Source organism: Cucurbita moschata, unplaced genomic scaffold (genome assembly GCF_002738365.1).
Source record: "Cucurbita moschata cultivar Rifu unplaced genomic scaffold, Cmos_1.0 Cmo_Scf00005, whole genome shotgun sequence".
NCBI classification, from domain to species: domain Eukaryota; kingdom Viridiplantae; phylum Streptophyta; class Magnoliopsida; order Cucurbitales; family Cucurbitaceae; genus Cucurbita; species Cucurbita moschata.
The window spans coordinates 1,464,357-1,476,856 of NW_019268521.1; the positions used below are offsets into that span (position 1 = coordinate 1,464,357).

The 12,500-nt window shown below is 34.3% G+C and overlaps 2 protein-coding genes across 3 annotated transcripts in view; both read left to right on the forward strand.

Moving 5' to 3' along the window:
* Positions 1-280: 280 nt before the first annotated feature.
* On the forward strand, positions 281-9,078 carry LOC111442751 (kinesin-like protein KIN-14F). Of its 2 annotated transcripts, XM_023080261.1 has the most exons (18): positions 281-443; positions 533-776; positions 2,579-2,742; positions 2,867-3,010; positions 3,167-3,523; positions 3,640-3,708; positions 3,784-3,999; positions 4,118-4,199; positions 4,277-4,372; positions 4,736-4,915; positions 5,067-5,173; positions 5,278-5,456; positions 5,536-5,700; positions 6,355-6,608; positions 6,741-6,904; positions 6,985-7,179; positions 7,263-8,008; positions 8,833-9,078. In XM_023080261.1, exons 2-18 carry the CDS (start codon positions 602-604, stop codon positions 8,969-8,971), a joined length of 3,432 nt encoding a protein of 1,143 aa, XP_022936029.1. In that variant the 5' UTR covers positions 281-443; positions 533-601; the 3' UTR covers positions 8,972-9,078. The 2 variants fall into 2 exon arrangements, with proteins under 2 accessions (XP_022936029.1, XP_022936031.1); XM_023080263.1 differs by lacking the exons at positions 281-443; positions 533-776 and adding an exon at positions 2,152-2,287 and having other exon boundaries at positions 8,833-9,077.
* Positions 9,079-10,538: 1,460 nt separating this feature from the next.
* The window catches only part of LOC111443139, a 4,625-nt gene continuing 2,663 nt past the window's right edge, over positions 10,539-12,500 (forward strand). Inside the window, exons 1-2 of the mRNA XM_023080804.1 lie at positions 10,539-10,809; positions 10,980-11,263. Of these exons, the coding sequence (XP_022936572.1) occupies positions 10,739-10,809; positions 10,980-11,263 (355 nt within the window). The 5' untranslated portion in view covers positions 10,539-10,738. The remainder of the gene's footprint in view (positions 10,810-10,979; positions 11,264-12,500) is intronic.

Sequence of the window (12,500 nt, forward strand, 5' to 3'; positions counted from 1 at the left end):
CAACTAATCCCAATAAATTTATCATATAAATTAAAAGCTCATAAAACTTTGGATTTTGAATAATATAAATTAAGGCTTATGGAAATTAAAATAAAAAATTAGCAATATTTAACATAAAATCAATATATAAATAAAACCAGAAATATATATAAAGAAATAAAATGGGTAATATTTTATATTGAAAATAATATGGGGGAGATTTTGGTCATTTCACTAAGGGATTCATGGAGGCCATAAACACTCCATAACGTTACAATTTAAGCTTTCTTTAGATTCTTCTCTCTCTCTCTCTCTAAAACCTTCCCCACGTCGAAGCAGCACTTAATAAACCGCTTCTGGATTTTCGTTTTGTTTTTGAAATTCTCATCATTTCAACGACGATCACGAGAAGGCTCGTTCAACTCTCTGGTACTAATTAATTTGAAGTTGAAGTTTCTTTGCCGGTAAACACTTCGATCACTGAATTTGTTACATATTTCTTCCTTTTCTGTTTTGTAGAATCGACATTGTTTGATTTCTTGATTGTTTTTAGGTTGTGAGAAGGATTTTGATCATCTGTAAATCTGTTTGTTGAAAAAGAGGAACACGAGATTCATCGAAAATGCCGCAGGAATTAAGCTTCAGGAATTCGATTTTAACGTCTCCGAACAAGAATATGCCGAGAGGATTGAAAGCTCTGGTTACGAATTGTAATGATCAGGTTTCTTCTAATTCTGTGATTTCTGAGGAGGTTATCAATGATCATGAATTGGCTCAACGCAAAGCCGAAGAAGCTGGTATGAATTTTAAATTCGTTGCACTGATTTCTGTTTCTCTCGAATCGATGAACTGTTCTTTCGATTTTCTTTTTTCTTTTTCAAATTAGTTATTTAGATGACTCCTTCCTTTGCCAATTTGTTCATCTTCTTTCTTTTTACTCAACCACTTCACCTACCTCTTAAATTTCAATTCACAGCCACACCACACTCTGTTCTTCTTTCTTTCTTTTTTTTTCCCTCTCTAAATTTGAAATTCACTCCGTAAACTACCAGAATTCAAAATTTAAAATGACTGAGAAAAATCCGTACAGTTCGTTTCTTGTTTACTTTTCCCCTAAAATTACCATCTAGATGATACTGTTCTAAAATAGAAATTCTTAAAAGCTTAAATTACAAATTTATTTATTTCGTCCAAAAACTTAAAAAAGTTTTGTATCTAGATTTTCTTATATATTTTTGTTCTAAATTCACAAATTTATCAAAAACAAAATCGAATGCAAAATTTAAATTGTTGTATAATAAATTAATTAATTGAAATGGTAAAAAATTTATTGTGAGGGCTAAAATGGTAATTTCACTATAAAACTTTCTTATATTGATGCTCATCAATAATACTAGTGAGATGTTTGAATGTGGGGAGAGTTTAATTCCTGGAATTTAGGAAAAGGTGAGTGAGTGGGGGAAGGTGAACAGAACAATAAAGAAAAAAGAGGGAGATGAGAGTAAAGTCGTGGGAGTAATGGTGCCAATGAAACCCAGAATTTCGCTTCAAGTAATCTTGGGTCCGTCTTCTAAAGAGATGGGTCCATTTTCAGCCGAAAGAAGTTTTTTTTTCTTCTTTTTTTTTTTTTTGCTTCTCTTTGCTTTTTAATCTTTTGGAACAGAACAATTATGGTTAAAAACACCTTTAATCATCCCCACACTTCTAATCTTTTCTATCATGTAAGATTTCATCAAAATTATCATATTTTATTATGTAAAATGATTCAATTTTGTAGTTTATAAATAAATTTGATCCTAATCAAATTAAATATTTGGTGTATGTATAGAGGCTAAATCATTAATGAGAAAAGTATTTTTTTGACCAACAATTGTAGTAGGTGAAGAACTGGGAGTTATATTTTTTAGAGGGAAGGAGCTCTGTTCTTCATCATTGAGGCATTGCCTTTAGGTGTTATTAATGGAGGGGAAATAATTATATTGGTAGAGATAGACCCCGTAGGGTCTTCTTCCCATTAACTATTACCCGCACGCCGTTAGATTACTCAATTATATTGAAGTTTCTTCATGGGCTGAATTTGGCTGTAAAAGAGTTGTCCTTAGGAATTGAAGACAAGCTTGATTGAAAAATGTGATTTAAGGACCAACAAAAAGAAAAGAAAAAGAAAAAGAAAAAAGTGGTCCATTGACTTATATTCTTCCCTTGGATTTCTCATCTCTTAATTTTTTTTTTTTTTTGAAGCGTTTTTTAATTTCGTCAAGTTCCAATTTTATACTTCCATGTATTATCCTAAGTTTTGATTTGATTGGTAAGTTGCAGTATATTTTGGTTTGGGCAAGTTGTTGTGGCTCCAGATTTTCCGTTTTATAAGTTAGTATATTTAGGATTAAGGTATTTTTTATAAAAATGTATGTTCATATCATATTGATTTTTTTTTTAAAAGAATCAATGTTAAAGATCACTAAGCGTGCATTAAAAATTTGAGATGAAACTAAAACTTAGTTGGCGCAATTGAGCCAAATGGGTTCAGAAGAGATCAAGCTCACTTAACTGTTGCTAATATTTTCTTATTGCTACTTGTAAATGTGATGTTTTTCAGCATTTAGGAGGAATCAAGCAGCAGGATGGCTACGCCAAATGGATCATGGAGCATCAGGAGTACTATCGAAGGAGCCCTCTGAAGAAGAATTCTGTCTTGCACTTCGCAATGGTCTTATCCTCTGCAATGTCCTCAACAAAGTCAATCCTGGTGCTGTTCTTAAGGTCATAATATACTTCTTGATGTTATTGACTTGATTCCTCTTGTGTATATTCTGAGTAGGAATAGTTCAAGTGGGGGTGAAAAAAATGAAGTTCTTATTATTTATTATTATTATTATTATTATAGGTGGTGGAGAGTCCAGTTGTAACTGTACAGTCAGTAGAAGGAGCAGCACAATCTGCAATTCAATATTTTGAGAACACAAGGAACTTCTTGGAGGCGGTTAAAGACATGAAGCTCTTGACGTTTGAAGCTTCCGACTTGGAAAAGGTTCTAACCTTCTTTCTCTACACCTTAATTAACTTCTGTTTAGTAGTTTTTTCTTGGTCACGAATCACATTATCTCAATATAATTCAGTCTATTTGAGTTGAATGAAAATTTTTACTCAGAATGTTCATATTTTGCTTGGAATTTGGTGTATGCAGGGAGGTACTTCAGGAAAAGTTGTTGAGTGTATTCTCTGCTTGAAAGGATATTATGAGTGGAAGCAAGCTGGTGGGATTGGGGTTTGGAGATATGGAGGAACTGTACGGATCACATCTCTTGCCAGAAGTTCACCTTCCATAACTGAAAGTGATAGTACAGATGAATCGGTAGATGAATCGGATTCGTCTCAGTTTGAGCAGCTACTAGACTTCCTCCATCTTTCTAATGAAGTTTCAGTTGAAGAATCCAGAACTTGCAGTGCTCTTGCTTTTCTTTTTGATCGTTTTGGACTTATACTCTTACAAGCATACCTCCGAGAGAGTAATCGGATTGAAGATTTGCCTTTAAATGCAATGGTAGGTAAGGTTCTTTTTGTGTTATACACCATTCTTTTGCTTCAAAAAATCTACTCGAAAGCTTAAACGACTCGAACTAACGCTGAACCTGACATCACGTATTATAAACATTGTAGGTAATTGATGCATTACTTAGCAAGGTTGTTAAGGATTTCTCTGCACTGCTTGTGTCTCAAGGCACTCAGGTAATTGATGCAAACATTCAACAAAATGCATGGTAGTTTAAGGCGTTGTTAAGTTTTATCTATTTGTTTCTACAGCTTGGACTCTTTCTGAAGAAAATATTGAAAAGTGATTTAAGTTCATCATCAAAATCTGAATTCATTGAAGCAATATCCCGATACATCAACCAAAGAGCGAATATGGCATCAAGCGACTTCTCGAAATTCTGTGTTTGTGGAGGAAAACGTGAGGTTATTCATAGGGCTCCTGCTGACCATGAAGAACTGGTTCATGCTCAACAGAATCAGATTCAGGTTTTAATGCGATAACATACTGTATTTTGTGTGGATTTTGTCAATATACAGAATTCTCATAGACAAGCCAATTTTAGCGTTCATCTTTTCTAATATACCTTGATTTTGTTGTCTTCAGGAGCTAAAATCAGCGTTTCAAGAAACCAAACTTGAAGTTAAACACATACAGTCTCAATGGAATGAAGAAGTTGAAAGGCTAGGTGAGAACTAACCTTTTTTGTTCTTCTTTTCCTTATTCAGTTGCATCATTTGAAGTAGAATGAACTTATTTTCCCAGAACATCATCTCAAGGGCCTTGAGATGGCGTCCTCTTCTTATCACAAGGTCTTGGAAGAGAATCGTATACTTTACAATCAAGTTCAAGACCTTAAAGGTAAATAATAATTTACTTTATTCATTTTATGATACACACTATAAAACATGGATGCTGTAGTTTGGATATTGTATCTACACTTCGACACTTATCGAACATATCATTTATTAAGTATAAAAGACATACATTGGACATATGATTGGAGACATGTCAGACACTTATTAGACACACGCAAATAGTCGTTGAGGAAACACACTGAACACAGGTGGGATATTGTAAACATACATGGATTTAAAAAACGTTTATTTTTAAGAAACGTGTTCTTGCTGTGTGGATGTCCTTATTGTTTATAAAATGACGTCTTATTTGGTGATGAGAATAATTGAATTGAGTGCTGAACCAAATGTCATTTTGTAAACACAGGAACAATAAGGGTGTACTGTAGAGTGAGACCTTTCTTATCGGGACAATCAAACCAGCATTCTACAGTGGACTATATTGGAGAAAATGGGAACATTATGATTGCAAATCCTCTAAAGCAAGGCAAAGAAGCAAGAAGAGTATTTTCCTTCAATAAAGTTTATGGAACTAATGTTACCCAAGGTATATTGATAATTAAGATTTATAACTAAAGTTACTCATATTCAACATATGTGCCATATGGTCTTCAATCATATACTAATGGCTGAATATAATATGTCACTTTATCTGCAATTAGATGTCACTTACGATAAGTTTCCACAAATATTTGCAGAACAAATATATATCGACACTCAACCGTTGATCAGATCCGTTCTTGATGGTTTTAATGTTTGTATCTTCGCATATGGACAAACTGGCTCGGGAAAGACGTATACAATGGTAAGCACCAAGTTCTTAGTATTTTTCGTCCTTTAGAGAAGAGGAGAATTTGATATTGTTTTTTGTGACATACTACATGTAAACCAGTTTTTATTTTCTCGCAGAGTGGCCCAGATTTGATGACTGAGGACACATGGGGCGTTAACTATCGAGCTCTCAATGACTTATTCCAGATATCAAATGCAAGGTTGGATATGATAAAGTATGAAGTTGGAGTTCAAATGATTGAAATATACAATGAGCAAGTGAGAGATTTGTTAGTCAGTGATGGCTCGAACAGAAAATATCCTTTTAGCAAAGTGGACCTTTCTTCTTTTGTTGAATACCTCTACAATTATATTGGTTTTCTTAGCCACTTGAACGTTAGATATACGAAACAACTCTCAACTCAGTGGCCTCAATGTGCCTGATGCAAGTTGGGTTCCTGTGACATGTACTCAAGATGTTCTTGGTTTGATGAGAGTTGGCCAGAAGAATCGAGCTGTTGGTGCTACGGCTTTAAACGAGAGAAGTAGTCGTTCACATAGGTAGAAGCTTTTCTCCTTTTGACTTAATCCTACAAATCTGTATTAGGAATCACGACTCTCCACAATGGTATGATATTGTCCACTTTGAGCATAAGCTCTCATGGCTTTACTTTGGGCTTCCCCAAAAGGCCTCGTACCAATGGAGATGTATTCCTTACTTATAAACTCATGATCATCCTCTAAGTTAGTCAATGTGGGACTCACTCCCAACAATCCTCCCCTCGAACAAAGTACACCATAGAGACTCTCTTGAGGTCAATAGAGCCATCGAACAGCCTCCCCTTAATTGAGGCTCAACTCCTTTCTTTGGAGCCCTTGAACATAGTACACCCTTTGTTCGACACTTGAGTCACTTTTTTTGCTACACCTTCGAGGCTCACAACGTCTTTGTTCGACATTTGAGGATTTTATTTACATGGCTAAGTTAAGGGGCATGACTCTGATACCATGTTAGGAATCACGACTCTCTACAATGGTACGATATTGTCCACTTTGAGCATAAGCTCTCATGGCTTTGCTCTGGCTTCCCCAAAAACCCTCGTACCAATAGAGATGTATTCCTTACTTATAAACCCATGATCATCCTCTATATTAGCTAACGTGGGAGCAATCTTGACCCTCTCTAAATGTTTATGCATCTTCATCTTGTTGTAGTGTTCTAACAGTTCATGTACTTGGAAGAGATTTGGTCTCCGGATCCAACCTTAGAGGGTGTCTTCATCTAGTAGATCTAGCTGGGAGTGAAAGAGTGGACAAATCTGAAGCTGTCGGCGACAGACTAAAGGAAGCACAACATATAAACAAATCCCTCTCTGCACTTGGAGATGTGATTTCTGCTCTTGCACAAAAGAGTTCACATATTCCTTACAGGAATAGCAAACTAACTCAACTCTTGCAGGATTCTTTAGGTAACCTTTCAAGCATTCTGTCGGACGATACTCGTTCTTGGCTTTTCGTTATAAATGTTGTCAAAATTGAATGACACTCGTTCTTGATTCAAAGTAAGTTATGACATGTTTACCATTTTCCTTAACGAACAGGTGGACATGCTAAGACCTTGATGTTTGTACACATAAACCCCGAAGTTGATGCACTTGGAGAGACAATTAGCACGCTTAAGTTTGCTGAGAGAGTTGCCTCTATAGAATTAGGTGCAGCTCGCTGCAATAAAGAAAATGGTCAAATTAGAGAACTTAAAGACGAGGTTAGTTCTTACCATTCCATTTTCTTCTTTTCCTTTCATGTAAGCTAGCACTTAACTTTGTGCTTCATATTCATGTTCAGATATCAAATCTCAAATCGGCACTGGAGAGGAAGGATGCAGAGCTTGAACAACTAAAAAGTGGAAACGCTCGAGCCTTCGTAGAAAATCCGAAGCCGAGAGCTGCCTCTCCCTTCCGTGTTCTAAGACATGGTACCAATGGAGGTGCTAAGCCTGAAAATTGTCAAAGGCCTTTGGATGAAGCTAAAACTTTGGAGGTAAAAAAAAAAAATGTCAACTTATAAAAGAACCATTACTCTCTTTCATATTATGTGTTTTAACAACATTTGAATGATATCAGGCTAGAAGCTACTCTTCAGGAAAGCAAAGAAGGTCAAGATTTCCCTCTACATTCACAGAGAAAGATGCAATAAAAATGCCATTATTAGCTGAAGAGAGATCAACAACAAGTTCCAGCTCTGGAAACCCAAGGTCACCATCTCCACCAGTTAGGAGATCAATATCAACGGATCGAGGTGCCTTTATAAGAAGAAGCAAGGTACGAACGGAAACGAACGAAAACCAACCAATATCAAAGCCTTCATTTCCGACGAAAGCGCCCGTTAACAAGTCGATGGCCTCGATTCAAGCAATCGATAATCGAGGAAGAGTAAACATCGGTTCTCAAGAGCATGAAAACGTCTCTGATGCATTGGTTGGTATCCAAAAAACAATGGCTTCAACAAAGAAGAAACAACTGGTTTGCCAAGAAAACAATGAAGATGAACAACAGTTGAAGCAGTCTGTAACTACAATGCAAGGTGGTACAAGGAGAAGCAAAAATGAAGGGAAAAGCAAAGCAAAGCAACAGCAGATGCCTGGTGCAGCAGCAGCAGCAGCTAGGATTAACAACAACCAGAGGCAGCCTGAGCATGTGGTAACAACATTACTTACTGACATTAATGCTGCTGGAAAAATGGAGGATGCAAGAAAGATCGACTTCTCTGAAATGCAGAATGAGCATTTTATAGGGGGAGATGGTGCTTTGAAGGCGAAAAAAGCTCGTCAGAACTTCCCAAGGAATTCTCAGAATCTGGAACCACCGAGGTACATTCATACTCTGAAAATTTTGAGTTTAGCAATGATTAGATGATACTAGTAGAGCCAGAATTATAAGTATGATTAGATGATACTAGTAGAGCGGGAGTTATAAGTTTAAAATTTTGAGTTTAGCAATGATTATATGATACTAGTAGGGTAGGAGTTTAAAGTTTTGAGTTTAGCAATGATTATATGATACTAGTAGAGCGGGAGTTTAAAGTTTTGAGTTTAGCAATGATTAGATGATACTAGTAGAGTGGGAGTTATAAGTTTAAAATTTTGAGTTTAGCAATGATTATATGATAGTAGTAGAGCGGGAGTTATAAGTTTAAAATTTTGCGTTTAGCAATGATTAAATGATATTATTAGAGCGGGAGTTATAAGTTTAAAATTTCGAGTTTAGCAATGATTAGATGATACTAGTAGAGCGGGAGTTATAAGTTTAAAATTTTGAGTTTGGCAATGATTAGATGATATTATTAGAGCGGGAGTTATAAGTTTAAAATTTCGAGTTTAGCAATGATTAGATGATACTAGTAGAGCGGGAGTTATAAGTTTAAAATTTTGAGTTTAGCAATGATTAGATGATACTAGTAGAGCTCGGAGTTTTTGTGTTTGACATAAGTCAAGTTAGCGTTTGAGCCCACGTGTGAAAGAAGGGTGCTAAGAATATATAAGAACGGTTAAAAGGTTTGATTATATCACATACAAAATTAAAAATAGAAAGGATCTTGAACACAGAGTTGATTGATTAAGAATCTTTTAGATATTTTTTTAAATAGAGTTTGTGCCGACAATGAAACGATTTTTTGTGATTTACTATGGAATAGAGTAGCCGTTGAAAGTTTACTGACTACAAACAAAGTCGAGAATGAGAGTCGCAATCAAAGTGAAGTCACCGACAAATCAATGCCTGAATTTAGAAGGAGTAGATCAATACCTCGTGGGAAATTTTTGGTAACATCATGAGGTATGAGTATTAAAAAAAATATATATTTGTAGCTTTATCTTTTCACTCCGTTATTCTTTGTATATTAATTATAATTCTCAAAATTCTTTGGGTGAAAAACATGTGAGTGAAAGATAAAACATTGCTGAAAGTAAACGTGTTGGTTTGTGGAGTTAGTTTTTTTCTTATAAAAATTTGTGTCACGGATAAACCAATAATACTCCCAAATGTAAACCTCGAGTGAAAAATGGTTGAGGGTAAGTTAAAAGACTTAAATGCCCTCAACTAAATTTAAGGATAAATGAGTGATTTATAAATAACAAAATATGAATGAAAAAAAAAAAAGTTGATAATAGATCATAAATTACTAATCACTAATTTATAATATTTTCTTTTAATGATAAATATATATCATTATTGTATTGATAGTGCAATGACAATGGACATAAAAGTTAGATTAAAAAAAATTAGGTTAAAAAATACTTAATTTTAAATGATAACCATTTATTATTTGTATTTTAGAAGGAATAAATTAATAAAAATATTCATTAACTTTTTACTCCATCTAAAAAATATCATTAAAATTTTAATAAAATTTTTAAATTTTTTATAAAAATCTAAAATATATCATTTAGATAAAAATCATTAATATTTTGTTTAAAAAATAAACTTTAATATTTAAGATTTAAAAAAGAAAATTTAAATGTCTCGGTATCGTTATTTAAATGTAAGGTCCTACTATAACATAAATCAAATGATTACAAAATTTAATTTAGAGACTAAATGGTAAGTTTCAAAACAAAGAATAGTTAAATTATTAATAAATATATAATTGAGGCTCGACTCCTTTGTTCGACACTTTAGTCAATTCGAAGCTCACAATTCTTTGTTCGATATTTGAGAATTATATTGTCATCCTTAAGTTTAGGGCATGACTCTGATACCATGTTAGGAATCAGAGGAATCATGACTCTCTGATACCATGTTAGGAATCAGAGAAATCACGACTCTCCACAATGGTATGATATTGTCACAGGAATCACGACTCTCCAAAATAATATGATATTGTCCACTTTGAGTATAAACTCTCGTGGCTTTGCTTTGGACTTTCCAAAATGAACTTCCCAAAATGTCTCGTGCCAATGGAGATGGAGATAGTATTCCGAGCATCCTCAACAAAATATCTTTTAACTTTTAAAAAAAATTAAAAAAATACTTTTACTGTCGAAACCGTTAATATCACATTTTAAAAATACCTTAAAAACTTTGAAAAGTAACATTAATATCACTAAATTTTTAGAATAAAAATTAAAAAGTTTTTGTTGTTAATATTATTAAAAGTGAGATGATACGTGAATGGATAATAAACAGTTTCTAATAATTTTTAAAATTTTTATAAAGTATTTTTTATTTTTTTTAATATTTGTTATACAAAATTTATGAATATTTTTTATTAATTTAATCTTAAAAAATACCTTAAAACTTTGTGGAAAAAAAAAAAAAAAAAGGCCGATTTAATAATTGATTTCTTATAAATAAATAAATAAATAAATAAATATTACTTTAATTTAGAAAAACCAAATGGTTTATTAAACTGGGTCTTAGTTGATGATCGGAGAATTATTTCATCCAGTGAGCGGCCATGGCAGTCACCTGAAGAAAGTTCCAAGTTCAACGGAAGATTGCATTCGTGCTCCCTTCTCGACCACCACAGCGTTGCAACGGCAACGTCAATCATCTCTAGGTTTCACAACTCCGACGACGATTTTCGTGAACTCCGTCGACAAATGACAGCCATGGCGGGTTTCAGCGTCCGAGCCTCGATTCAGCTTCAACTTAGAGCTCTTTCAATATCCTGGTGATTAGTTTTTCGTAACCTTACTTAATTATTTCTGCCGGTTGTTTGGTTTTCAAGAAAGGGATTCGAACATGCGATTGGATTCTCGTTTTTCTCATTCCATATGGTAATATCATTCTTGAAATACTTTGTTCTTGTGTTGATTTTTATGGTGGAGGTATTATCTCCAGGGTGAAGAACAGCGTCGTTGTTACTTGCTTGAATGCTAGAGTGTATAGCTCGTCTGGTCCTGTTAGGTATACTCCAAAAAGGTCTTTGAATGATAAGAAATTAAAAACACCTTCGGTACCGGAAATTGCGAATGGAAACGATTTCAGTAGTAAGTTGGATGTTAATTCTCCGAGGATTGAGGTTAAACATCGGGGTGCAGTACGGAGAAGTAATTTTTATGATAAATTTCGTGATCAAAATCCGGACGAGAAGAAAAACTATTCAGCTGGTGGAAGTATGGCAGGTATATCTATATCTATATCTATATATATATATATGGAGTTTTTTAATTCGTTGAAGTTGTTATATGTGTTTGCTCTTCATGATGAATGATTAAGTTGAATTGATTAGAATCTGTGATGCTTGTACTTTGGCGCATTATGTAGCTTTAAAAACACTTCTTTATGGCTGTACTCGTTCTGAAGTTGAAATATGTGGCTGAGTTTTACTTAATTGCTATCTTTTTTCGAACTTCGATAGACTGAAGATCCAGATAGGGGTTGGGAAGGTCATAAGTTTCACGAAGAAACTTGTGTGGAGTGAAGTTTTTTCGGGATAGTAAAGAGGATTAGTATGAAAAATAAAGAGTTTTTTCATCCAAGAGAGAGTTTCGAACGCCATACTGAAGCTTCTAAGAGGGGAAAGGTAGGTTTACTAGTGTCCTTATAGATCTCTTCCTAGAGTTTAAATTCATTTGAGTACTTGTGTTCCTCTTATGGTTATGTACGTGTGTTACTGAATCGACCGAAACTGTTCGATGAACTTCATGATAGAAACCAGTTTATTTATGCATCAGATGGTACAAGCCAAAGGAAATTTAGATTTAAAGTGCTCCCTTTCCCTGTCTTTTCCCTCTTGCCTCACTCAGAGATCAAGATAATTAATTCCTCGAAACGTACGCTCCCAAGAATCTGTCTGTCTCTCTATGTATTCCCTCCCCTAACTAAATAATATTTACAGCCCCACATAAGCAATATTGAAATATTACACATCATATAGTCTCGTCAGTCTTTCTTTTCCTTTGGGTGGGCTCTCGTGACATGACCGGTCCTATCACTGTACTTTTATCTCAAACGAGCTGAGATAAATGGAAGCTAGCAAGTCCTGGGTAAATTATTATTTTTCCATATTACTGGCCGAAGTTGCCGACCTCTTCTCTGACTAGAAAGCCAAATACTTCCTATGGTTCTTAGCAATGGAGGAATTAATACTTGTAACAGGGTTCAAGGACGCCTCTCTAAATCTCAAAGGTAACTTTTCCAAGAGAAAGAAACTGTGTAAGCAACGTGCTCTTGTTTTGAAGATTTGATTTCGAGACTATGAAATTTTAAGCCTAACTCTAGACATGATTTTTCAGTGCTTTTTTGGTGGTTGACTTCTTGTTGGTGTTTTTCTCTCCGCCTTTAGTCTTAACATTATTCCATTGTCTGATTGTGACCAATTAGAAAGGTTTTTTTTTTTTTTTTTTTTTTTTTTTTTTT